The sequence below is a fragment of the Pseudorca crassidens genome, chromosome 18 (assembly GCF_039906515.1).
Source record: "Pseudorca crassidens isolate mPseCra1 chromosome 18, mPseCra1.hap1, whole genome shotgun sequence".
Taxonomy (NCBI): domain Eukaryota; kingdom Metazoa; phylum Chordata; class Mammalia; order Artiodactyla; family Delphinidae; genus Pseudorca; species Pseudorca crassidens.
This window is the reverse complement of record NC_090313.1, coordinates 1,635,537-1,660,750: the sequence shown is the minus strand read 5'-3', so window position 1 is coordinate 1,660,750 and position 25,214 is coordinate 1,635,537. Positions and strand designations below refer to the sequence as shown.

At 49.0% G+C, this 25,214-nt stretch overlaps 2 protein-coding genes across 4 annotated transcripts in view; one reads left to right on the top strand and one right to left on the bottom strand.

The window, feature by feature from the left end:
- Positions 1-112: 112 nt before the first annotated feature.
- PCID2 (PCI domain containing 2) lies at positions 113-19,710 on the bottom strand. 2 transcript variants are annotated; one of them, XM_067713791.1, is made up of 14 exons: positions 19,577-19,710; positions 13,945-14,034; positions 11,774-11,847; positions 10,578-10,643; positions 9,435-9,476; positions 8,480-8,534; positions 5,910-6,013; positions 5,322-5,397; positions 4,679-4,820; positions 2,772-2,872; positions 1,748-1,821; positions 1,472-1,597; positions 630-753; positions 113-349 (listed from the first exon to the last, which is right to left on the bottom strand). In XM_067713791.1, the coding sequence occupies exons 1-14, from the start codon at positions 19,610-19,612 to the stop codon at positions 260-262; spliced, it is 1,200 nt and encodes a 399-aa protein (XP_067569892.1). In that variant the 5' UTR covers positions 19,613-19,710; the 3' UTR covers positions 113-259. The 2 variants fall into 2 exon arrangements, with proteins under 2 accessions (XP_067569892.1, XP_067569893.1); XM_067713792.1 differs by lacking the exons at positions 8,480-8,534; positions 9,435-9,476; positions 10,578-10,643; positions 19,577-19,710 and having other exon boundaries at positions 13,945-14,008.
- Positions 19,711-19,723: 13 nt separating this feature from the next.
- Positions 19,724-25,214, top strand: part of CUL4A (cullin 4A) — a 45,582-nt gene continuing 40,091 nt past the window's right edge. Inside the window, exons 1-2 of one of the 2 annotated variants that reach the window (XM_067713786.1) lie at positions 19,724-20,296; positions 20,968-21,083. In XM_067713786.1, the coding sequence (XP_067569887.1) occupies positions 20,143-20,296; positions 20,968-21,083 (270 nt within the window). In that variant the 5' untranslated portion in view covers positions 19,724-20,142. The remainder of the gene's footprint in view (positions 20,297-20,967; positions 21,084-25,214) is intronic. The other variant, XM_067713785.1, reaches the window with a different exon arrangement.

The following is a 25,214-nucleotide window of genomic DNA, read 5'->3' as shown; positions in this document are numbered from 1 at the left end:
TAAACAGAAGCTGTCTCGGAGGCCGTGCCCCTAGCCTGAGTGTCACCAGCACCCCAGGGCCAGCGGAGACGGCTGCGCTTTCTGAGAAGGGGATGCCAGGCCTCTGTGAGGTGCATATCCGTCAGCCGTGATGGCAGAGACACTGAGGTCTCAGCCTCCCCCGGGAAAGACCCGAGAGACTCCAGCCGCAGAGGACGAGTTCTCGGCAGGATACGAACCAGGATGGCCCGACTCCCTGTCCCCGGGGCCGGGGGCGGGGTCAGCACACCGTGGACAGCGGGGGGAACGGGTTCTGCTTGCTGACAACCAGCTTCTGGTGCTGGTGCGAGATGTAGCCTTTAATGTGACCCTGTGGGAGAAGAGCAGAGGCGGCGTGTTTCTGGGCCTGGGTCTCGTCAAGCCTGCGGGGGTGAAGGACCTGGCGCTGTGGCACAAGTATCCCCCCACCCAGTCACCGTGCAGTCAGCTCCCTGGAGGACGAGTGAACACGCACAGGAGAGAACAGAGAAATACGTGCCGTGTGCATCCACCCCCCCCCCCCCCCCGCCCGCGCACAGAGCCCTCTGGGAACAAGGAAGGCATCAGAGCTCCCAGTGAAGGCGGGGCCTGGGGGAGGCGCGGCCACACACCATGTAGATCAGGTTGGCCAGGATGCACTGGACCTCGGCGATGTCCACGTCCTCCACCTGCATGAACTTCAAGGCAACCAGGAACGCATCCAGAGACAGCTGGTGTGTCTTGAGTAACAGGTACCTGCAAGAGGGACAGAGCTCACGCTCATCAGGGACGGGATGTGAGGACGAAGTCAGCAGGAGAAACATCTGCTGAGAAACCTCTGTTCAAGAGGAACAAAGCATCTCCCACCCGCCAGATACACTTGAAAAATAAGAGCTTTTAATTCTGACTTTCCAATTTTAAAAAGCCACTAGTACAAATATACTTTACGTTTACTGACTATTTGCTTGAATCTCAGAGGCACGTGTTCTCACATTTTAACATCCTTATAATCGAGAAGCACCTTACGATGGACAGTGTCTCAGGTGTGATGAACTGCGGTCCTCGCTAATTTTGATATATTCCTCGCAGCCAGAAAAAGTCTGACTTTAACTGAAGTTTAACTGAGATCCTGCTGGGACCAGGGCTCAGAGAAGAGTCAACTTCCAGACTGACACGGAAGAAAAGAACAACCTCCTGATGGACAGGGGTGGTGGGGAGGGTCAGCGGGTCACCAACGGAGGACACGGGCCACGGGTCCCACACTCTCTGGCACAGTGGGAAATGGCTGGCTCTCAGGGCTGGCGCTAAGATGTCTGTTGCGAGGTCTCCACCGCGACCCGAGCTGTTCCTCCCGCAAGGGCGGGCAGACCTCCGCTCCCCCACCTGCGCAGCCGCAGCGCCCAGGCCCAGGGCAGTGCGCGGGCTGCGGAAGGCGGATTTTACCCCCGGAATGAAAACGATGGACTCTGCTTACACTTTCTTAAAGAGGTTCCTGTAGGTGATAATCTTCAGCTTCTCGAGGATGAGGAAAATGCCGCACCGGATGAAGAAGGTCTCGTGCTTGGCCAGAGCCTCGTTCAGGAGGAGGAGGTTGCCTTCGCTGGGCGGCGGGACAGACGCACAGACACAGTCAGAACAACGTCCGGGACGAGAGTGCGTCGAAACGCCATTAGTTCTGTCACAACACGAGGACGTGTGTGCTGATTTCACCTTCTATGAGGTCTCAAATGGCAAAGGAAAAATACTCTACCTCACAGCTTTGGTCACCTCCGCAAACTGCATGAGATGGTACTTCCTCAGGAGCTCAATGGTTGGCATGTGACCCTAAGAGTAAATTTCCAGAATAAGAACGCTTTCACTTTTAACCAAATTGTCTGATAAAACTCTTCTCAAGGAAAAACTTGCAACCTGCGTTTCTTAGGCTTTCTTCCTAAGTCGCTGAACAAGAACTGAAAGCATCCTAGTCTACTGGGAAAAAAAAAAAAAAACCAATGCTGGTCTGGAAATCAGAAAACCTAGCCAAAACGTGGTTTTGTCATCAGTGACGTCTGACATCGATCTCGACCTTCTCATTACTGTATCATAGGAGGCGGGTGACACCTGAAGCAATACTAGGCTACAATTTAGGAATTCAGAAACAGCTTCTAGAAGAACCAGCTGAAAAATCTAAAACTGGTTGTTCCCGTGAAGTCGGGTTAGCAGTGGGGAGGGAGGTGTGACACTGTCTCTTTCCCACTACAAGTCGCCCTGAACTAGGTAAGTATGTGTGTGTTGTTTTGATAATTTAAAAAAATTTTTAAATGGGAGGAAAGGAAGCCCTATCTATTACTTTGAGGATGTTTTAGTCAAATAACTTGCTAGCTATTTGTCATTTCTTTACAAATATCAAAAATAATTTTCAGTGACCAAGTAAGATACCTACAGACAGGCTGGAATGACCTTTTTCTTTCTTCGTTAACCCATTTCTATAAATTTAGATTTTTAGGGGAAACAAAAATAATATGCACTTATTTTACTTGTCTTATATATGATAAACTTTTGAGTTAGGGAACTTCAAGAGAAAGGAAACACAGGCAAGCCTTTCCAGAAGGATCTGGAAGCGCCAGTCACGGAAAGAGTAGTCCGGGTCACACCCAAGGCTCTTCCTCCTCAGTTTTGGGGTGCGCTCACGTGCAGCTCAGACTGTGACCCATCACACACACTGGCCGCACCGTAAGACACCTGCCCACTTCTCGTAGACAACAGGACCCGTGAGAGCTGCTGAGATCACTTACCAGGAGCATCTTCACAGGAAGGAGATAAATGAGGACCATCCTTTTGTTCTTCTGGCTCAAACGGTGGCAGTGCTCAAAAGCAAAGGACAGGTACTCCTCAGCTGCAGAGTCAGACACAGACATGGTCCCCACGGTCCCCACCCTGCGCCTGATGCTACCACCCACCCTTACATGAAGGCCCGAAAGGCTTCAGGAACTGCAAATATCTACCGTCAATATTAACAAATTATTTCCTGCTGTGTTAGGTATTCAAAAATACCACTCAGGGCATATTCAGAGGAAAAGCACAGCAATACCTTCAGAGACTTCAGCTGAGAGTACAGGTGACCCCTGAACAAGGCAGTCCGAGCTGTGCGGGTCTACCTGTACACAGGTACTTGCAACGGTAAACACTACGTTACCACGTGGTCTGCGGCTGGCTGATCCATGGATGTGGAGGAACCGTGGGCACAGGGCTGCCTGTGAGTCACACGGGGCTTAACCCCCTCGTTGTTCAGGGGTAAACTGTAATTTAAAAGCTTCTCTTCTTGGACTTCCCCCGTGGCGCGGTGGTTAAGAATCCGCCTGCCAACGCAGGGGACAGGGGTTCGAGCCCTGGTCCAGGAAGATCCCACGGAGCAACTCAGCCCGCGAGCCACAACTACTGAGCCTGCGAGCCACAACTACTGAGCCTGCACTCTAGAGCCCGTGCTCCGCAACAAGAGAAGCCGCCGCAATAAGAAGCCCGCGCACCACAGGGAAGAGTAGCCCCTGCTCGCTGCAGCTAGAGAAAGCTCGCGCACAGCAACGAAGACCCAATGTGGCCAAAAAATAAATAAATAGATAAATAAATTTATTTTAAAAAAGTAAAAAATAAAAACTTATCTTCTTATGCTTGATATTTAAAGGAAAAGAAAAAGATGGGGGAACTAACCAAGAAAAGCCCTCTTTCGAAAGCTGTAGATGTATAAAGATTTCGTGAAAGAAAATGAAAAGTTGGTCTACATGACCCTACAGAGTAAAAACACAGAGCACTTATTATGAGAGAACTGTTATTATTATTATTATTTGTAGTACACGGGCCTCTCACTGCTGTGGCCTCTCCCGCTGTGGAGCACAGGCTCCGGAGGCACAGGCTCAGCGGCCATGGCTCACGGGCCCAGCCGCTCCGCGGCATGTGGGATCCTCCCGGACCGGGGCACGAACCCGCGTCCCCTGCATCGGCAGGCGGACTCCCAACCACTGCGCCACCAGGGAAGCCCGAGAGCTGTTATTTTTGTTATCGGAGCATCCATGGCCGTTGACACACGGAGAGGAGGTGCTCCTTACATCCGGTGTGTTGCCTGAAGTCACATGGCTTCACGTGCAAATAACTGTCAGAGAAGTGAGTTTAGAAAGTCTGGTCTGAGGACGAGAGAAGAATCATAAAGGACCACCACATGCCAGCTACTCCAAAAGCTCAGAAGAAAAAACGTGGCTTCCCGTTCTTGAGAAAGCTAGTGACACGAGCCACATAACGCAATTTCACGAGAGCGCAGCTCTGGCGCGGCACCGGTCTGCCACGCACGGCCACAAGCACCAAAGATGGCACCTGCGCAAAGGCTCGTCCACCGCGGCTGGAGCTGAGCTACGCGCCGCCCCATCTCCACGTCCTGGGCCAACGGGACCAGCAGAGGCCATAGGGAAACACCGACTGTAGCCTGCGCCGGAACACCGGTGCCCAGAAAAGGACATGCTGGCGCCCGTCTCAGAGACCTGGTGTGGAGCGAGGAACTTCACGTGGGACTTTCCCTTGTGGAACCAACTTAGTGTCAAAAATAAACACAGCTTGGATGCAGCCAACACCCACGGTCTACCTTCAGCAGTAACAGGAGGCAGTGACCACGTCCCCCGAACCCAGCCCCAGCTGCTCAGAAGCAGTGACACACCTTGCTTGAAGTCGCTGTCGAACATGGCCTTCCGCCCCACGTAGTACCTGTACGTCACCCTCTGCGCAGTGCTGTAGTCGTCCTTCAGGTTTGAGCTGTCGATGGCTCGGATGAGCGGTTTACACAAATGGAGCTTGTTGATCTATAACGAGTAACAATCTACCCTAAACAGTATTTTAAATAAATAGGCAGAACCAACATAAACTTCTGGTTACGAAGTACACGCCTCCTTGCGGTGGGATTCACATCATCAAAACCGAAGCCTTGACGCTAACACCGCACCACAGCTGCACAGCCCGACCACGCCCACCGCGGAGGGCCCACCCGCACAGGGGCCGGGCTGGCGCCCCTCGCCTGGCCGTCCCCGCACCGACACTGGTGCGAGGCGCTGGAACCTCACTTGCCCTGGAGCCGAGCGCGCGCCTCGCCGGGCGGAGGCTAAAGAGGACACGGGCGTGAAGCGCTGACAGCAGCCCTCGCGCCGGGCAGCCCCTGGGCGCACACCAGCTCCCAGGATTATGTGCGCAGCCGGGGGCGAGCGGGGGGACCGCTTGCCCGGGAGGCTGGCTGACAGTGAATAGAAGGGCTGTCTGGGAAGACAGGCGGAAAGCAGACCCAACAAAGAGACGCAGCGCTCTCTTACCTTAAAATAGATCTTGAATAACTGATTCACCAGAAACAGCATGCCCCACTTCTTGGAGTCCTCTATGCCTGCACGGCTATGGGGAGAACGGTTATGTTAACGCTGCCCGGAAGTAAAGATGTCACGTGTCAACCGCAAACTCAGCTTCCGCAACAAATTAGCGTCTTTAGAGCCCCGCGGCTCGAGTCACGTGCACGGAAGACTACAACGCCACGAAAGAAGACGTCTTCTCTAACACCGTGGGTACTCGGCGGATACAGCGCCTTGCCACAGCGCACGAAAACCGCTCAGTCTGCAGCGATGTGTAAAAGCTGACTGCGATAAAGCGCTTGGGGAAAAGGAAAAAGGACCTTCTGTTATTGTCACAGCCACCGAAACACACGGCGACACAGAGGGACCTCGGAAAGCGTGAGACCCAGAGCGCAGGCCACGTGGGCCCAGAAGTGCTAAATGTGTGCGGCAGCATAAGAGGTGGTTCTGTTCTCTTATTTCCTTGTGAGACAGTGGACTATTTGAAGCAAAAGCTAACAGCGATCGTGGGGTCAAGGCCAGCGCCCAGCAGGGCGGGCAGGGCGGCGGGGCGCTCACGTGTCGCTGGCGCAGACGCGGAAGCAGCTCATCAACAGCTCGGCCGCCTTCTCCAGCATGTCCCCAACTTTGCTCTTCCCTTTCTTTACCAGCTGCTGATCTGCCTGATAGAAGATAAAAACCTTCACTTTTCATCTCCTCTAGACACCTCGGTTAAACAGAAGATCACGGCACAGCTAGAAGCAAAAACGCACAGCGGAGGGTCGTCCCCAAAGGTTCTGGCGAGACCATCTAGCCTGTGATACTACGTTTACAAAACGGAAGCGTCCACAGCGTGTTCCAGCTCTTCCACAAATCAAATCGCTCTTCAACCAATTCAAGCCAGTAAGTCGGTCACGGACTCCCTGAGCCTGCGCGACCTGTGCCACGCGCTGCTAACTAGCCTTTTCTTACTTGGCCGCGAAGCCCCATCTCCCACGCGCGTGACGTTTGCATGGACGGTGCAGAGGACGGCAATGGACAGGACCGGCGCCTGCCCGGCGGCCCCAACCGAACTTGCAGCCACTCTGTCCTGAACCTCGCGCACCTGCGTCCTCCCATCAACCAACCAATACAGCTAACTTCACTTCAGAGGGTCAGTGAGGATGCAGTAAATATTAACACTATTAGTAAGTCTTAGGCCTTGAATACATGTATTTTTAGCGTTCTTTGCGATGAAGCGGGAAGTCTGCCTACAGCACGTCTGTTTTTAAGGAAAAGCACTGGGGCCACTGTTGAGGCCTCAAGCTGGACCGTGGAACAAACAACCTCAAAGCCTGGCCAGCCAGCATGGGCCACTGGCCAGCGCGGGGCTCTGGAAAGTGAATGAAGCAAGCCTATCACTCCCAGGCAAACACTGACTGTTATCTGCTGCCGATGACATCTGCACTTTCAAGAAAAACTTAGAACTCTGGGAAACTTGTATTGACCACCAAGAGCCTGGCGGCTTTCCATTGCTTCACGACTTCTCTGAGGAGGTCACTGGAGATATTAACAAATGTAGAGTTTTCCTGGTTTTTGTTTTTTCACGTAATGAAATACGTCACATTTGGAACGTCTGGGTAACTCAGTGAACCAGAACTCTCCAAATGATCAATGTACAGCGTTACAAAATCCTACAGGGGTGAAAGGTCCATGCCCCGTGCAGGACACACCAGTGGGTTCGGATGTAGCAGGAAACGGCACTGCTAAGCTTCAGAGGCCACACTGTAATGAACCTTAGGAACTGCTCTCGTAGTTTAAAAGGTGTGGCTCAGAGAAGGGCATCTACGATCACCTGAACAGGCTCCTAGAACAGTCCTCCCACTGCCATGCACAGCTACGTGCGGCCACACTTCATACATTCAACCAAAACGAGGTACTGCGGAGTGACAGAAGCAGACCTAAGAATCTGAGCGGCTTCCGCTGAGCCATACATTAAAGAGATCAAAACGGATAAAAATGCCACTTTTTTGTACATTTTGTTCACTTTGAATATATATATTTTTTTAATTTAGAAAGTCAATTATGTTACCACATAAAAGGTTTATTATTTTAGGTGAACAATATTAAAACTTTCCCCAGTTAAAATTTCTAGTACAGTAAGTACTGATATAACCCACATGAACAGAAGCTTCTGGGGGTCCTCAATAATTTCTATGTAAGTTATTATATTTTTCAGTTCCAAAATTTCCATTTGGTGCTGCTTTATATCGTGCATTTCTTTGCTGAGATGTCTCCACCCGCTTCAAGCGCGTTCGCACCTGCTCCCAGGGTTTTATGGCGGCGGGGGTGGAATCCCCACCCCATCCTCGGTGTCGGGTGCTTGCTGACTATCTCCCCCATTCAGAGTCTCAAAGGCCAAGAGTCCCGATTCCTGGTATGACAAGGGACTCTCGATTATATCCTGGATGCCCGGGGTGTCATAAGACTGGCTCTCCTTGTTTCAGCCAGGCCTGCGCTCACACCAGCCACCCACCGTGGACAGGGCTGGGCCTGCAGGCCAGGGCGGAGGCAGCTGGGATGCTCCCCGCCCAGAGGTGGGATGCAGGGGAGGGAGCCGCGTCGTCTCTGCCTACTGTCAGTGTCCCCGGGTGCCGGACCGAACCAGGACGCCCAGGAGATGAGAAGGAAACAAACGCGGGGAACTCGCTGCTCTGCCCCTTCTTCTCTCCACCTCTCAGAGCCACGCTGGCCTTAAAACTCCCAGCAGGAGGGAGAGAAGCACGCGCCTACTGTGTCCTGTGCAGAACCAGACGTTATGGATGGTTTTTAAAACTGTAAAGGGGTGTCTGTCGGGACCAAAAAGTTAAGAACTGCTGCTCCCAAAATGGCTATGCTGACCCCAAGGGGAAATGGACTCATGAAATCCTCCTTGTTCCAGAGAACCCTGAGCACTCCCTGAAGCTACACTAGGGACGGAACGGGGTGCATCTCCACAGCTGGGAGAGCACAGGCCCTCACGCGCGAGCCAAGCCACCCCCGTGCTCTCTCCACACCACATTCACCAACCCAACGTGTTCCTCAAAATTTGTGGAAAGATGATATGAAATTAAGCAACAGATAGAGAACGAGTTTGGGTTTAAAAGCACAGTGACAGAAACTGAACTTACGTTATTGGCAAATATTCGAAGGTCAAGTGCCACTGCATACATGACAGGCAGAGCCCTATGGGGCAAAAACAAGCACGTCTGAAGACGCTCTGAGGCCAGAGTTTCCATTGCCAGAGGCGGGGAGGCCAGGGCTACCATCCAGAAAGGGGGTCACCAGCCCACGCCCAGGGGCTGCTATGCTTTCCCTCACCCTCCTCCCGGGCAGGTGGCAGCCCCTCCCCATCTGCACGAGTCCCGGGGAGTCGAGGGGCTCAGCCCTGGCAGCACCCTCCCCCTACGCTGGGACAGGAAGTCTCCTTCCTCTCAGCCCCTACCACCAGCCAACAGCTCCATTAAAACAAGACGTGGTTCACAACGATCTCCTAACAGGGCCCAAGGTATGCAACAGACCAATGTCACAAAACGACTTTTCAAAATCTAGCTGGCAGTGTTAATTTTATGTGTAAGAGAGATCTTCACTTTAAAAGGGTTTTGTTTTCTTTTTTTTTCAGTAAAAGGTATTTGCAAGCCTTCAGTTATCTTAGTATAAACAGAATTTCAGTATTTACCCAGATTTTTAATAAATCATAAAATAGCTTACCAAGGAATTTCAAATAACCCAGTTACTATGTATTCCATCATCCCCAATGAACTGTAGCTGATCTACATCTTTTACCCAAGTTTAAAACCCAAAGTAAGTTCAAAATTGACAATTAAAGGGAAATTGACAATATTAATAAATATTTGGGGGCATGGAATGGCTGAAATACTTCATATTTACAGAAAAACACTGCAAATAATCTGGCTGACCTGCCATTTAAGTTTACACTGACTATTAAAACTCCATTATCTGTGTTGATATTATCACGTCAACACACAACATTAAATACCAACACCGAAAACACAATTAAAACTTCTGCTTTTAAAAAAGAAAAAAGCCATTTGCTAATTTCCAGCTGTTTCTGTTTGTACTTACCAGTTTTCTTCTTTGTGGGCCTGAAATGCCCGTAGGAATGATGTAGTATATTAAGGAAGGTCCGACAGAAAAAGTTCAGGTCATGCTACAACTGAAAGACTAAAGAACAACAAGTGTTCTAAACTGTAAGGGCTATAGCTCACCACTTAAAAGATGATGTATCACAGCAGCAGGTTCTTGAAGGGAAAAAATACATGAGCCCACATTACAAACATCTGAGTATCATTAGGTATACGTAAATACATTTATTTCAGACATACTTTCCCCAAAGTAAGAAAAAGGCTGTTATAAGATTTTTAAAACTGGCTTATTTGGCTTCTCTGAGCTCAGATGATCACAACTTATATATAATGTGCTTTAGAATCTGTGGTATAAAGTGTATTTCACTGATTACAGAATTCTTGAATTCAGAGGAGACTTGGCTGGTCAGTAACCAATTCTCTTCCGTGTATACTAAGCAAGATGGTTAAAAAATTAGCAGCTAAAGGGAATTCCCTGGAGGTCCAGTGGTTAGGACTCAGCACCTTCACTGCCAGGTTCCACAAGCTGTGCGGCTTGGCCGAAAAAAAAAAAAAGCCACTAAAGTCTGGAGATACATATAAACAGTAGCAGAACACTCACTGACCAGGGCCTTAGCCGTAAGATAGCACTTCAGTGACTTAAATCAGCATTGGCTGGATTAAGGCCCTCAGTGACCACAATTCAATGATGCTGTGTGCTGCGTCCACTCTTCCATCTGTGCCCGGATCTGGAAGTTCTTCTATTTCTCCAAGGGGACTAACCCATCCCTGTAACTATACTGAATGATGGAAAGGCAACAAAGTATTATTCTTCACAACAGAAATAAATAAAATCCTTAATCATAACCAGTGTTCCTCCCCACCATGTAGGTGACTGGACACAGTCTGAAGGCCATGCTAAAATCCTTAATCATAACCAGTGTTCTTCCTACCACGTAGGTGGCTGGATGCAGTCTGAAGGCCAGGCGACATTTAAGGACCTGAGTGGAAGGGCTAAGTGAGCTTCTCCTGCTTTCTAACTAAAGGCGGGACTAAAACTGGCCTGACGTTTCAGGATCTTAGCCCCCAAGTAACCCGCTGTACCTGTTAGACACTGAACAGTAACACCCACGACAAAAGATATTGGACAATGACGGTCTGGCACTTGTACGCCTCTATGAAGTCGTGGTTCCCCACCGCGTACGTGCACCTGGAAAGGAAGTGGTGGGCACTGAGGGCGGAAGGGCAGCAAGCACGCGCACTCGCTGAGAGCCGGCACGGACCACGCGGACCGCACTGCTCGCTCCCAGCACAAACGCCCTGCTCTCAACTGACCCAGCAGATTACAAGGAGGCTCACGAGAGACCACCGGATACAGGAGGAAATCCCACGCTACATGCTGGGCCTGTTCTTTCAAGTCCCAGAAGGAGAAGCCCAGCTGCAGAGGTTCCACTAACAACACGCAAATGCCCCTTCTCGGGCATCAACGGGCAAGGACACTCTACCCAGACGCCCGGCTGGCAGTGTCACTACCAGTCAGTCCGTCCCCAAACCTGGCGCCTCGTCGCATGCTGCACAGAGCTAGGAAGTTGCTACAAGAAACACAGTGGCACTCCAACTTTTCCAGAGATCTCAGGGGCCCCGCAGGTCTGCCCCACCCTGCCCCCACACCCCAGCCTGCTCAGGACGCCGGAGAAGAGGGCAGGCAGGAGGACAACCAAATCCCACACACTGTAACACCTGGAGCTTGCCCGAATCGAGGCTTTAGAGGTGAAAACAGTAGACATGACATGTGAATAAAAAGCAGAATTTCAACTGCTCTGCTCTGCTCCAGTTTCTTCCCCAGTAAGGCCAAAAGGTTAAAAACTGGGCGTTTCCATGAAAAACGCAAGTCAATAGTGGGCGCCACAGCCTGCTGCACAAAAGACCAATGCAGCCAGTAGGACGGATACCAAATGCTTTTCAGAGCGTTACACAGAAGACACATACACACACAAGAGACCGCTACGCGACCAGTAGGACGGATACCAAATGCTTTTCAGAGCATTACACAGAAGACACACACACATCCACGATTACCATTTCATGTTAACTTTTCAAAACATACGTGGTCCCTGAATAAAACATTTATTAAAATTCAAAAGTATTTCATTTTTTTAAAAGTATTTTAAACTTCACAAGATTTTCATAGGTGTTACCAAAGTGAAATTACAAACACACTTTTCTACTTTTTCAAAGGAAATTTTTCACTGCTTCAAGCATAAAATGTTAAATAAAACCCCTAGAGTCAGTTCAGCAATTTTCAGATTTGCTTGTTTTTCTTCCTCACTCATGGATTACCTTAAATGAGCTGCAAACATTTCGTCATAAGGGGGTTCCAAAACTTGTTGACACTTCTCTTCTGGAGAGGCCATCTAAATGATCATAAGAAAAATAGTAAAAATAAAATTAACTGGGACAGAAAGAATGCAACATGTAGGAAGAGATTTAGACAAACCTTTGTTTCAAAAGAATTTACACTTTACAGCTGACAGTAACTCTTCACACTTTAGCACTTCAAAAAAAAAGGTTCATTTCTTCCACACATATTTATCAAGCACGACCTACGTACAGGGCAGGAGATGAACACAATTTGCTTTGTCTACCACAGGCCAGGAAATACTCTAGGCATGTTCATGTACCTCTTAATCTATTTATTAAGCAGCTACTATGTGCCTCGTGTGAGGTCGAAGGAGCTGGAGACAGTGCCTGGGGGCAAGGGGGTCGGGCGGCCAGCAATCGCTCCTGCCCACTTCCTGCTGACAGGACTGCCCACTCGGGGTCCTGGGAGACAGCAGACATTCACCTCGAACTTGCCCTCGCCTCCCAGTGGCCAAATTCTGGATAACACAAGCATCGCAGTGGATTATGCAGTGCACTGAATTTAAAAGAAAGGGACTCAGTGAATCCACACTGATACAGCTCTATAAATGAGAGAGCGAGAATGACAGCATGGGAAAGATCACCACCCCACAGTCCCTGACGAAACAACCAGGCAGACAACGGGCCCAGCGAGGCAGCTGTCATGTGGAAGGACGTGGAGTTTTGGAGCGAAGGAATCAGCCTCAGGTCACAAATGGGCGAGCAGACGTGTATCAGGGACAACCTGCCAGCAAGCTGAACCCGAGTCCCATCAGGACCCCGAGCACTTTATTTTTTTTAAATTTAATTTAATTTAATTTAATTTTATCTATCTATCTATCTATCTTTGGCTGCGTTGGGTCTTCGTTGCTGCACGCAGGCTTTCTCTAGTTGCAGCGAGTGGGGGCTACTCTTTGTTGCGGCACGTGGGCTTCTCATTGCAGTGGCTTCTCTTGTTGCGGAGCACGGGCTCTAGGCATGTGGGCTTCAGTAGTTGTGGCACACGGGCTCTAGGGCAGAGACTCAGTAGTTGTGGCGCACGGGCTTCATTGCTCCGCGGCATGTGGGATCTTCCCGGACCAGGGCTCGAACCCGTGTCCCCTGCATTGGCAGGCAGACTCTTAACCACTGCGCCACCAGGGAAGCCCAGGGCACTTTCTTTCGAAAGAAAAATTTAGGTCCCTGATAGGACACTCCGACACCGTGACGGCCATCAGCGAGGAAGTGGGCATTACAAAATGTCAACAATATATTCCACAGAAGCTATTGCTTGGAGAGCATTTATCATCTGAATCAAGAACGCTTATAGTTCAGGGCTTCCCTGGTGGCGCAGTGGTTGAGAATCTGCCTGCTAATGCAGGGGACACGGGTTCGAGCCCTGGTCCGGGAAGATCCCACGTGCCACGGAGCAACTAGGCCCGTGAGCCACAACTACTGAGCCTGCGCTCCTCAACAAGAGAGGCCGTGACAGTGAGAGGCCCGCGCACCGCGATGAAGAGTGGCCCCCGCTCGCCGCAACTGGAGAAAGCCCTCGCACAGAAACAAAGACCCAACACGGCCAAAAATAAATAAATTAATTAATTAATTAAAAAAAAAAAGAAGAATGCTTATATTTAGAGCAGGGGCTGGCAGATGCTCACGTAAACGGCCAGCCAGGAAATGCTGCAGGCTCTGCAAGGCCCACGTGCCTCTGCGGCAGCCAGCGCGCAACGCAAGCGGCCGCGCGCCAACAAAACCGCACTGGCAGCAACAGGACACGGTTTTGGGCTCCAGGGAGAGCCAGGCCTGGGCAGAGCCCGAGCCCTACTGCCTGTCCGCTGGATGACCTTGGATGACCTGGCCCCGCTACTGCACTTCTCTGAACCCCAGAAAGTCGTGTGGGAATTAAATGCAGGAAAACGAGCACAGATCTCAGGACAGACTCTGAGACACGGTGCTCAATTAATGCTCAATAAATGAATTGGAATTAGATAAATCGTGAAGGAACTTGGCAATTTTCAAACAAGAGTGGCAATATTAGTTTCCTTCCTACTCAAAGTCTAAACTTTTCTTAGGAAGGTGGTGACCCTGTAACCCTCTCAGACACCTGTGTGCGTGGTCCCACCACCTACCTGAAGCCGTGGGTTGGCAACATGAGGGTGCTTGAAAGACACCAGCTCTGCAAGGGATGACCCGTCTCTGGTGTCAATTGCTTCATAGACCTGAAGCGTTTGGAAAGAGAAGAGCTAAGTGGAAAATAAAACACTCTGTCCTAGTGGAACCTAGACAGCACATTGCACACCCCTAAACTTCACTTTCCCTACTTTGAAAGGAGTCAAAATATAACAATCAGTACTCTCCTTAGCCAGCAGATAATCACTGCATTTGAAAATGAGACATCCTGGAGGCGAACAGGTGACTTACCGCTAAAAACCACGAAAAAGCAGAATAAGCCATCAGTTTATTATCTGCTTATTAATGAAGGTGAAGTAGTCAATTTTACTCAGTCATACTAAGAAACATTTGAAAATCCACTTATACAGCTTACGAAAAAGAAAAAAGATCTTGAAAATCGCATATGTCCAAAATTCAAAGCACTTCCACTCAACCTAAATTTAAAATAAAAATGGGAAGGCAATGACCAAATAAATGTCACAGTCACACAATAGGATGCCTGGGTGTTGTGAAAGAGAATCAAATAGATCTACTTGTAATAACATGGAAAAGTGTCCACAACATACTTACTGTTAATTCCAAAAAAATTAGTTGCAGAAAAACTGTGTAACTTGATCTTGGAGAAAAAGAAAAACTAATTATTGATATGACGCGTAAGCACAGGAAGAAACGCGGGGCCCCAGGCCGCACCAGCTGACCCCTGGCCAGTGGAGTGGGAGCCGGGGGGTCGAGGAGACTTTTATTTTATATATTTCTATACTGGAGGCCTGCGTTACAGCAGAAATTTTGTAATTAGAAAACCAAATGATATTTTAAACTTATATTTAGCAAAAAATGACATAAAAATCCTAACCACATAAGTGAAGACAAAGCCAAGCGTAAAGCTGCACGAACTACAGCATCATTTACCCACAGAAAGTCAGGTGTGGAGAATACACGCAGGGGCGACACAAGAGGACACACAAATGCACACCCACGAGGGGTGCTCACATCACCGCCCACCAGCAGGGTTAACACTGAAAGGCCAACCACCCTGAGCGCTGCTGAGAACACAAAGCAACTGGAACCCCAGCCACCGCTGGTGGGAGGGTGAAGGGGTGCAGCTGCCTGCGGAAACGGCGAGGCATGCGACCCTCCCACCTGGTGACCCGACGGCCAGGAGGCATGGAGGCCCATGCGGCCTGGACACCTCCAGGACCCAGCTCCTCGTCGGTTGCACACTCAGCATCGACTGGGAAAGTTTCACCAGTGAAATTCTGTGAATTCTAAGGCAATTCACAAAATAAAGAATTTGCCACTTGACTACTCAACAAACTACATATGCACTTACATTCTGAGCCAGCATCCCACTTCTGGGGATTTACCTTACAACAAGGAACAAGATATTCGTGCAGGCTTACTTGCTGATGTATTATAATGAGTCATCACAAAATACACAAAATCAGTGCCCCTGCCTCCGAGAAGCTGATATAGCCCACGACGTTCCCGTCACAGGGGGTGTGACGGAAAACAGGAGGCTGGCGACAGACTATGGGCAAGTCTGAAAGTACCGATGCACTGCTCAGCAGACACTAGAATCGCAAACAGGCCAGTCACCCGCTCCGGTCACTGTTAATGTGTCACGCCCCAGAAGCTTCGGCCCTTTCACTTAACACCCGCACTGGACCCTGCAGCCGGACCCCAGGTCAGCCTGTTGAGCGGTCCCTGTGGGCCTGGACCAGGGACTGCAGACCTCACCAAGTGAAGCTCACTAGCTCTGCGCGCTCCCAGGGGGCAATTCTCTTCCCAGGATGCTGCTGGCCACCGTGCATTCTCCAGGTTCCGAGCTGGTCCACAGGGGGGATCATCTACTCACGAACTCATGATTCCTTAAAAATACATTTTCTAGCTCCAGCCACTGAAAAGGCATAGAATTAATGGCTCCCCAGTAGCAATGGGCACACCTAGCACTCAGGTTTGTTTTCTAAATTCTATTCCCCACTAAAAGGAACCAGAGCTCCCTGGGGAAAGGGCAAATCCAGCACTGGGACAGGGAAAGAACTAGGCGAGCCTGGAGTATATATTATTGTGCCAGAAAGCAAGGCCAGGCTCAAAAAAGGACAGAGACGTGTCAAAGAGCCACAGAACGGGGACATACGTATAATGGATTCACTTCGTTATAAAGCAGAAACTAACCCACAATTGTAAAGCAATTATACTCCAATAAAGATGTTTAAAAAAAAAAGCCACAGAAACCAGTTTGAATGGACTCTCAGTGGTCAAATCTGGGACAATTTGAGCTTCAAAAAGAATAATAACATTCTCACTATTGGTCCTGGATTATAACTAGGTATTAAAAGTAATCTATAATGATACTTTCAAAAAGAGGGGCATAGAGGAAAGCATTGTTTAACTGATGAAATACTAGCTAGTAAATGTAGAAAGAACAATAGGAAATCACCACTTGGCAACCACTAACGTAATAACGTAATAACTGACTCGGGAAAACCATTTTGTGAGAGGGTGTAGAGAACAGGACGCTCAGTGGTTTTCAGGGTCCGTCCAACAGCCTACAGGTTCATCGCAATGCAAAAAGGTACCTCAACAGTGGAGTGATCTGATGGGCAGACGCCTCTCTAACCAAGTGATGCCGTCAGCATCCCCAGCGCTGGGAGAGGCCACGGGAAACCCACACTAGCCGACTGAAGCCGCATCTAATCCCAGGAACAGCCACATAAAGGCAGCTGGTGAGGCATGTACACGTGTGGCCGTGGGCCTGGACATGTAAACAAGGTCACGGGTCATAAAAGCCCCCTTCCCCAAGAGGCAAGAGGACTCTTCTAGAAGACTAAAGGGCAAAGCACCCCAATGCCATGTGATCTGACTGGACCCTGGGTTTCAAAAAAGAGGTTCCAAAGAAGATTGGGGGTGGGGGGTGGGGATTAAACTATGGCTTCTACATTGGAAAATACTGATGTTCACGCTGATGTTCAGTTTCTCGGATGCACCAAAGGCGCTGCAGTTACACAGCGGACGGCCTGGGTCTCAGGCGCACGCTCAGGAAGGTGAAGGCCACGGGATCGCCGGGAAGAAGCGCACGGGCCCGGAGGGAAGGACGGGCGAGCATGGTGGGTACACGCCCGGGTGAGAGGTACACACCTCTCCATTCTATGCTTTCAACTTTTCTGTAGGTTTGAAATTTTTCAGGAAAAAAGCTGGAGGAAAAAAATTTTAATGTAGACACAGCTTTTAAAAAGTAACCTGCCGTGTGAAATAAGAGTTTGTGTAACGGACAAAAGAATGAAATAAAACACACTAAAAAAAATAATACCAACCCTCAGATACTAGAAGTGACGGAGAGATCCACCTCGGGAAGAAGCATGCAAACTGATCTTTTTCTAAGGAGAACAACAAATCTTTAAAGTAAAATACATGGGGAAATGTAAGGTAAATTAATTCAAAAAGAAACCTAATGGAATGCCTGCGAAAACTCGCGTGCTGAGCGGAAAGCGGGTGTTGCCGTGGGCCGGTTGTTGAGAGACAGCCCTCCTGGGCCCTCGTGCTGGGGGTCCCACACTACAAGACTCGGACCACTGGCTCTTTCACTAGGGCCGTTACTCAGGGCTGTTCATGTGACGAGTTACCTTGAGAAATGAGATAATGTCTCCCCCATCCCAACCCTAGACAAAAACCAGACTTGCTTACTGCCTGCTAGACCAGGTAGATTCCCCAGGTTCTGTCTCTCTCAGGTACATGTGCAGCCACCCTTCTGGGCCTGTCACACCGTCTGTGGGACTTCGGGCCCAGGGAGCCACACAGAGTAACAAGGTCCCTGGTCTCTGACCCAGGAACCGCATGTGTTCTGCCAGCATCCAAGAAGCTAACAAGACACCTCATGGGCTACTGAGGGTAAAATCAAATCCCACACCCAACAGCTAATGGAAGTTATCACAGGGACCACGGGAAATGAACGACAGGCGACTTGTCCACAGGTGACTGCTGGCCGAGGATGCTGCAAAAGTGAGAAATAAGTCCAAGCTGACAGGGTCACTGAGATTCAAGCAACAATAAACTTTGGAAGCTGAGGAATAGGCAGGTTCTGACTCGGACAGGAAATGGCTGAAGCTTGGGCTGGCAGAGGTAGTGAGCTTGGTGTCACAGCACGGATTCTGGGGCCAGGACTCCCAGTCTGAATGTGCCACTTACTAGCCCAGTGACCTTGGAAAGTCACTTAACATCCTCTGTAAAATGGGGCTTGCAATGGACCAACCTCCTAGGAAAACAGTGACGATGATGAGCTGCCGTGTACCACAGCGCCTGGTTCTCGGTAAGCCTTCACCAAGCACTCATCATGCCTGTTCTTCTCAGCCACCCCGCTGTTCCGTGGGGTGGAACAGAGAAGACAGACAATTAAAGGAGATTCTCAGAGTGCTCCTCTGGGAACGCAGGGAACAGGACCGAGCGGTAGTCTGGAGAAACAGAGGCATAGGAAACTGAGACAGACAGACCAGCACGAGTTCTAACTCACTGCTCACTAGAACGTGGAGGTCCGATCACTGGTATATCACTCGGCCTCACACCCCTCCACCTGCCTGCATCTATCCAGCCCACAAACTGTACGGCACACTGCGTGGCTCAGACACTGTTCAAGGCACACATGGTGCCCCTCCCCCCAAACCCTGGGATTAGGTGTGGGCAAGAAAACTGTAAGAGACTTAGAAATATACAAAAGATACAAGTACATAGAAGATAAAAGTTATAAGAAAGCATAAAATTCTGGAGAGACTCTATATTCACATTGGTTCTCAAATGTCTATGTACTTGTTCAACTTTAAATAAAAACTGATATTGAAAAATGTTAACTCTGCAAAGATAAGGCCAAGGTGGACTTATCCTTTAAGTTAAGATTAAAGCATGTATCTGTTTTTTCATGATTCCCGTTTTAACCAACTTTCTCAACTAACCAAACAACTAATGGTTCCAATCTTGTTAGACTATATTCAACTGCCAACTAGATATCTTGGCCTGCTTGTCAACAGACACCTCCAACTTGACACGTCCAAGACTACATTTGTCTTTCCCTCTAAATCTGTCCTGCTCATCTGTTGCCCAACTAGAAACCTAGGAATCGTTCTTGCCTCCTCCCCGTTCCCCAGCCGCACATACTCATTCAGCAAAGCCCTGGTGAAGTCCCCTTCATAAATTCTAAAAAGCCCACTCGCCCTTTCCTTATCCCTATTACCACGGTTCTAGTTCTGCGAATTAGCACAGCTCAGAGGAAAGACTACAAGCCTTGAATCCATAAATACCTATGTTTGCGCTGTGCTGCTGCGTTCACAGGCTGTATGGACAAAACCCTGAGAGCCACACTTCCCAAAGGATGTAAGCAGCGGATCGCTAACACAGACCGGCTCGCAGCCGTAGCACTTGCTCTGTCCCCCTGTTACTTCCACCACTTTGTCCCCCCTCCCCACACGCCCCTAAACTGAGAGCGCGGCCAGGGGCTCCAGCGCAGCTGGTGGACAGACTCGCCCGGGATCCAGCTCTGGCCTGCAGGCCAAGACAGCGGGAGGACAGCTGGCAGGATGCCCGTTGGCCGAGGAAAGTTACCTGCTGCAGGTACTGGTTGATGGTGATGTGCGCCATGGCCGCTACCGCCGCCGCCCCGCGGAGCTGCGCGCCCCGTCGCCGCCGTCGCGTCACTTCCGGGCCGCGGTCCGGTCCCGGCCCCGCGCCGCCGGCCCCGCCTTCCGCGCACGTTGGTTCCGGAGGCAGCGTGTGCGCGGGAGTGCGAGCCCCGTGCCGGTATGGCGGCGCGCCCGGGCTGAGGAAGGTCGGGGGCTGCGCTGCGACTCCCTGCCTCCCACACGAGGCCGCCTAGTCGGCGCCCCGGTGCCCGGGCCTTTCGGGCCCTCGGCTGTTGCGGGTTCCACACGGACCGCGGCGGACGCGGACTGCGGCGCCCGCGAGCTCGGGGCTGGGTCGGGTCGGGGTCTGGAGTGCTCCTGAGGCCTGAGGCACCGGCTCTGGTCGGGCCGAGTCGGGCGACGGTTGGGCTGGGCCGGGTGGGGCTGAGGGAGCGCAGCGGAGGGAGGACGAGGCCGGGCGGCGGAGACCGAGGCCAAGGCCGAGGCGGAGGCCGGGCGGGCGGCGGGCGGGGCGCTGCGGCCGCGGCCATGGCCGACGAGACCCCTCGGAAGGGCAGCTTCTCGGCGCTTGTCGGACACACCAACGGCCTCACCAAGCCCGCGTCTCTCGCCGCGGCCGCCGTCACCTCCAAGCCCGGAGCCGCCGGCGGCTCCAAGAAGCTCGTGATCAAGAATTTCCGAGGTGGGTGCGGGGCGGGCGGGGCGGGGGTCCCTCCCCTTGGCCTCTCGGGCTGCGACGTCGGCGGGGCGGCGCGGGCCAGCGGCGGCTTCCCCTTGGTCTGTATAGTTGGTCCAATGGCATTGAGTGACGCCAGATAACTCAGGTGTCCCGGTTCGCACGGCCGAGCCGGACCGAGTAGCAGGACTGAAGCTCTTCGTGATGTAATTTAATTACTTGCTCCACTTCTCACCAGCTCTGTCGCTGTCACCGTCTCAAAGCAGGCGTCTTCGATGCAGACACACCAGTTACAAGCTTATTCTTCACCTTCCTCCCAGCTTGGAGTAGTTTCAATCAACTTTAAATGTTGTAGAGAGCTTAACTATTCCACGTTTATACGTTTGTGAAACCCACTTGTTAAGTAAAGGAATACTGTTAAGATTTGTATGGTTTCCTACATGTGCTTATTCTAAGTATCAGTACTAGACGTATTTGTTTAGCCAAACGAAGATGGAATGGTTGCGTAGTCTGTAACCCAAGAAATTTATAAATGTGGTACTTGTATTGGGAAAACCTAATTTTTGCGCTCCTTACCTGTGTGTCTTTTAAGGACTTTTTTTGTGGAATAGTTTTTTTAAAGATGTGTGATTCTTAGCATGGATGCCGTTACCCACTGACTCCATCTGCATTTACAGACAGACCTAAATTGCCTGACAACTACACTCAGGACACCTGGCAGAAACTTCATGAAGCAGTGAGAGCCATACAGAGTAGCACGTCCATCAGATATAACCTGGAAGAGCTCTACCAGGTAAGGCTCCACCTGTGCAGAAAGCAGAGCTCGTTAGAATTCTCACTGAGATGTAAGCGCGCAGTTTTCTTAGGGAGAACTTTTAGACCTGAGGGGGCCAGGGTCCGGTTTTTCACTTACCTGGTTGTTTCTTATAGTGTCTAAATAGCACAATTATCCAACTCCTGTGAAATGTGACCCAGACGTGGATCTTGTTGTGCTCCTCGGTGTTGTTTCAGAGTCAGTAATGAAGGGGATAATAGAAATCGACTCTTGCCTGCAACAAGAACAGTAGGAGTTCGGTGGCAGCGTGTCCCAACTCGAGGAGTGTTTTCCGTTTCTGGTGGTTGTGGGATTTTTGTTTCATTTTCAGGCCTCAGCTGTCTAGAAGGGTATTTTTTTTTTTTTTTTTTTTTTTTGTGGTACGCGGGCCTCTCACTGCTGTGGCCTCTCCCGTTGCGGAGCACAGGCTCCGGACGCGCAGGCTCAGCGGCCACGGCTCACGGGCCCAGCCGCTCCGCGGCATGTGGGATCTTCCCGGACCGGGGCACGAACCCGTGTCCCCTGTATCGGCAGGCGGACTCTCAACCACTGCACCACCAGGGAAGCCCTCGAGAAGGGTATTTTAAAGTTAACCCATTACAGGAGAGAAATGCGTTTCTAAGAGTCACATGACTTCTAATATTTTCCAAATGTGCAGCAAACTATTATTATAATTCCATTATGTTATATATGAAACTCTTATTACAGTTTGACTTGTTAATGTGGATTTTCCCCTTTTAGTTGTGTTTTGTGATTAATTGTTGCAGTTAAAACGTGCAGACTGGTTTTGTTACATTTAATTTGAGATAACGATGTTCCTTTTCTAACACCAGAAGAAATGATCAAAAGTTGGTTTCACTTTTGGGATATTTCAGTTACACACAGACTGGTTTTCCTGATATCTTGTTTTTAAAGAATGACATTCGCTAACTGGTCTAATATTATCTACATTTTAGGTAATATAGCACAATTTCTACTAAGAGACTTAAATTTTTTTCTGTTTACATAAGTGATTACATTTTTCTGTTTACATAAGTGAAAAATTATGGAAACTATAAAAAGTACAAAGAAGAAAATAAAAATCACCTATATTCCTACCACCCAAAGAAGACTACCATGGACAGTTCGACGGACACCTGTCCCTTCTTTGTCTTAAGTTTGTGTGAGGTTATTGTATTGTTTAATCGACTTAATTACGGTGTAGAATATGTACTTCAACAAGTTTTAACAAATGTATCCAATTGTATAACCACCACACAATCAAGATACAGAGTGTTTCTGTCACCCCAAAAAGTTCCCTGAGGCCCCTTTGCAGTGGGTCCTGTCCTGTGCCCTAACCCCCAGTCCTTGGCAGTCACTGATGTGCCTTGTGTCGGTATGCTTTGCCATCTTCAGAGTCTCATGTCAGTGGAACCGTGCAATTGTGCCTAGCTCCTTTCGCTTAGGGTAGGGCTCGTGAGTTGGGCACATGCATGCGTCGTGACAGTAATTCGTTTCTTTGTTGCTGAGTACTCTGGGGACCACCAGTTAGTTATCCTGAGGTAATGGACGTCTGGGTGTCTGGTTTTGGGTTATGAATAAAGCTGCTGCAGGCATTCATGGGTAAGTCCGTGTGGACAGAAATTCTCATTTCTCTCGGGTGAACATCTAGAAGTAGGTTCTCAGAGTAAAATGGAAAGTGTGTGTTTAACTTTACAAGACGTTTCCTAACTTTTTCAGATGGCTTCACCGTGTTGCCTCTCTGCCAGTGGTGTGTGTGCGTTCCAGCTGCTCCGTGTGCTTGCTGGCATTGGGTATTGTCAGTCTTTTTAATTTTTACTATTCTAGTAGGTGAGTAGTGGAATTTCACTACGGTTTTAATTTGCATTTCCCTAACGATATTAGGTATCTTTTCTTGTGCCCGTTGCCATTCCATACACCTTCTTTAATGAAGTGTGTGTTCAGATCTTCTGCTCGTTTTTTATGGTGGTGGTTATTTTCTTATTATTCGAGCGTTTGAGTTTATTACGTGTTCTGAGCATGCATCCTGTACCAGGTGTTTGCCTTGCAAATATGTTCTCCCAGTTTGCAGCTTGTCTTTTGATTCTCGTAACTATGGCTTTCAGAGAGCAGGCGTTTGAAATTTTGATGAAGTCTTCGTATCAGTTTGGTCTTTTATGGATTGTGCTTTTAGTGTCTCTCTGAGAAGTCTTTGCCGAATCTAAGGTGGTAAAGATTCTCCCTTGTATTTCCTTCTTGCAGCGTTTTAGGTTTTACATTTAGGTCTGTTATCTGTTTTGAGGTGAATTTTTGTATTTGCTGTGAGGTATAAATCCAAGTTCACTGTCTTCCCTGTGGAGGTCCAGTTGGTCCAATGCCATGTGTTGAGGCGTCTGTCTTCTCCAGCAAACTGCCTTTGCTCCTGTGTCAGAAGTCCTTGTCCCTGTGAGTGTGGGTGTCCTAAGTCTCAAAGTCTGGAGCGCTGGCCCTGCAGGTTTATCCTTTTTTGGGTAAAGTTGTTTTGGGTATTCTAGGTCCATTATATTTCCATATGAATTTTAGAATCTGTTTGCCAATTTCTGCAAAGAAGCCTCCTAGGATTTTGGTTTGGATTATGTGTAATTGTAGGGGAGCGTGGGGAGAGCTGCTATCTTGACAACACTGAACCCCGCAGTTGACCACAAGGGGCAGCTCTCGCTTAGTTAGGTCTCAGCAATGTTCCGCTGTGCAGGTCTTGTACATCTTCTGTGAAATTTATCCCTAAAGCATTTCATGTTTTTATGATATTGTAAAAGGTAGTATAAATTTTAATTTTTGGTTGTTGATAGTACATACAAATACAACTCATGTTTATACATTTATCTTGTACGTTGCTGTCTTGCTAACCGCACTTATCTCTAGTAGCTTTTTCGTAGATCCCATTGGATTTTCTGTGTAGACAATCATGTCGCCTATACACAGGGATGACTTTACTTCTCCCTTTCTAATCTGCATGCCTTTTATTTCCTTTCTTGCCTCATTGAACTATATAGAACCTCTGGTGGTTAGTACGATGGTTAATAGAAACGGAAAAAGCAGACATCCTTGTTTTGTTCCTGGTCTTAGGGGAGAAAGCTTTCAGTCTTTCATCATTGAACACCATACGATGCTAGCTGTGGGTTTTTCAAAAATACCCATTATCAGGTTGAGGAAGTTCCTTTCTGTTCCTAGGTTGTTGAGAGTTTTTATCAGAAATACATGTTGGATTTTGACAAATTCTTCTGTGACTGTTGAGGTGGTCATGTGATTTTTGTTTTTTAGTTTGTTAATTACATGGATTGATTTTTTCATATGTTAAACCAGTCTTTCATTCTGGTGTAAATCCTACTTGGTCATGATGTATTATCTTTTCAATGTACTGTTGGACTCAGTTTCCTGACATTTTGTTAATTTTTGCATTTGTGATCACAAAGGATATTGTATTATTCTCGTGTAATGTCTGTGTCTGGTTTTAGTATCAGAGTAATGCTGGCCTCATAAAATGAGTTGGAAATGTTCTCTTCATTGTCTAGAAGACTTTGTGTAGAATTGGTATTATTTCTTTTTTGGTTTTTTTAAAAATAAATTTATTTATTTATTTTTGGCTGTGTTGGGTCTTCGTTGCGGTGCGCGGGCTTCTCATTGCGATGGCTTCTCGTTGTGGAGCACAGGCTCTAGGCGCGTGGGCTTCCGTAGTTGTGGCACTTGGGCTCAGTAGTTGTGGCTTGCGGGCTCTAGAGCACAGGCTCAGTAGTTGTGGCTCATGGGCTCCAGAGCGCAGGCTCAGTAGTTGTGGTTCACGGGCTTAGTTGCTCTGCGGCACGTGAGATCTTCCCGGACGAGGGCTCGAACCCGTGTTCCCTGCATTGGCAGGTAGATTCTTAAAGGGAAGTCCAGAATTGGTATTATTTTTTCCTTAAATGTTTGAGAGAATTCCCCAGTGAAGCCATCTTGGCTTTCTTTTTGGAAAGATTTTCAACTACAAATGTCATTAGTAGATACAGAACTATTCAGTTTATCCATTTCTTTAAGTTCACTCATCTTCTGCGATGTCTAGTCTGCCATTAATACCATCTGGTATAATTTTCACCTCTGCATTGTCTTCCTCTCTAG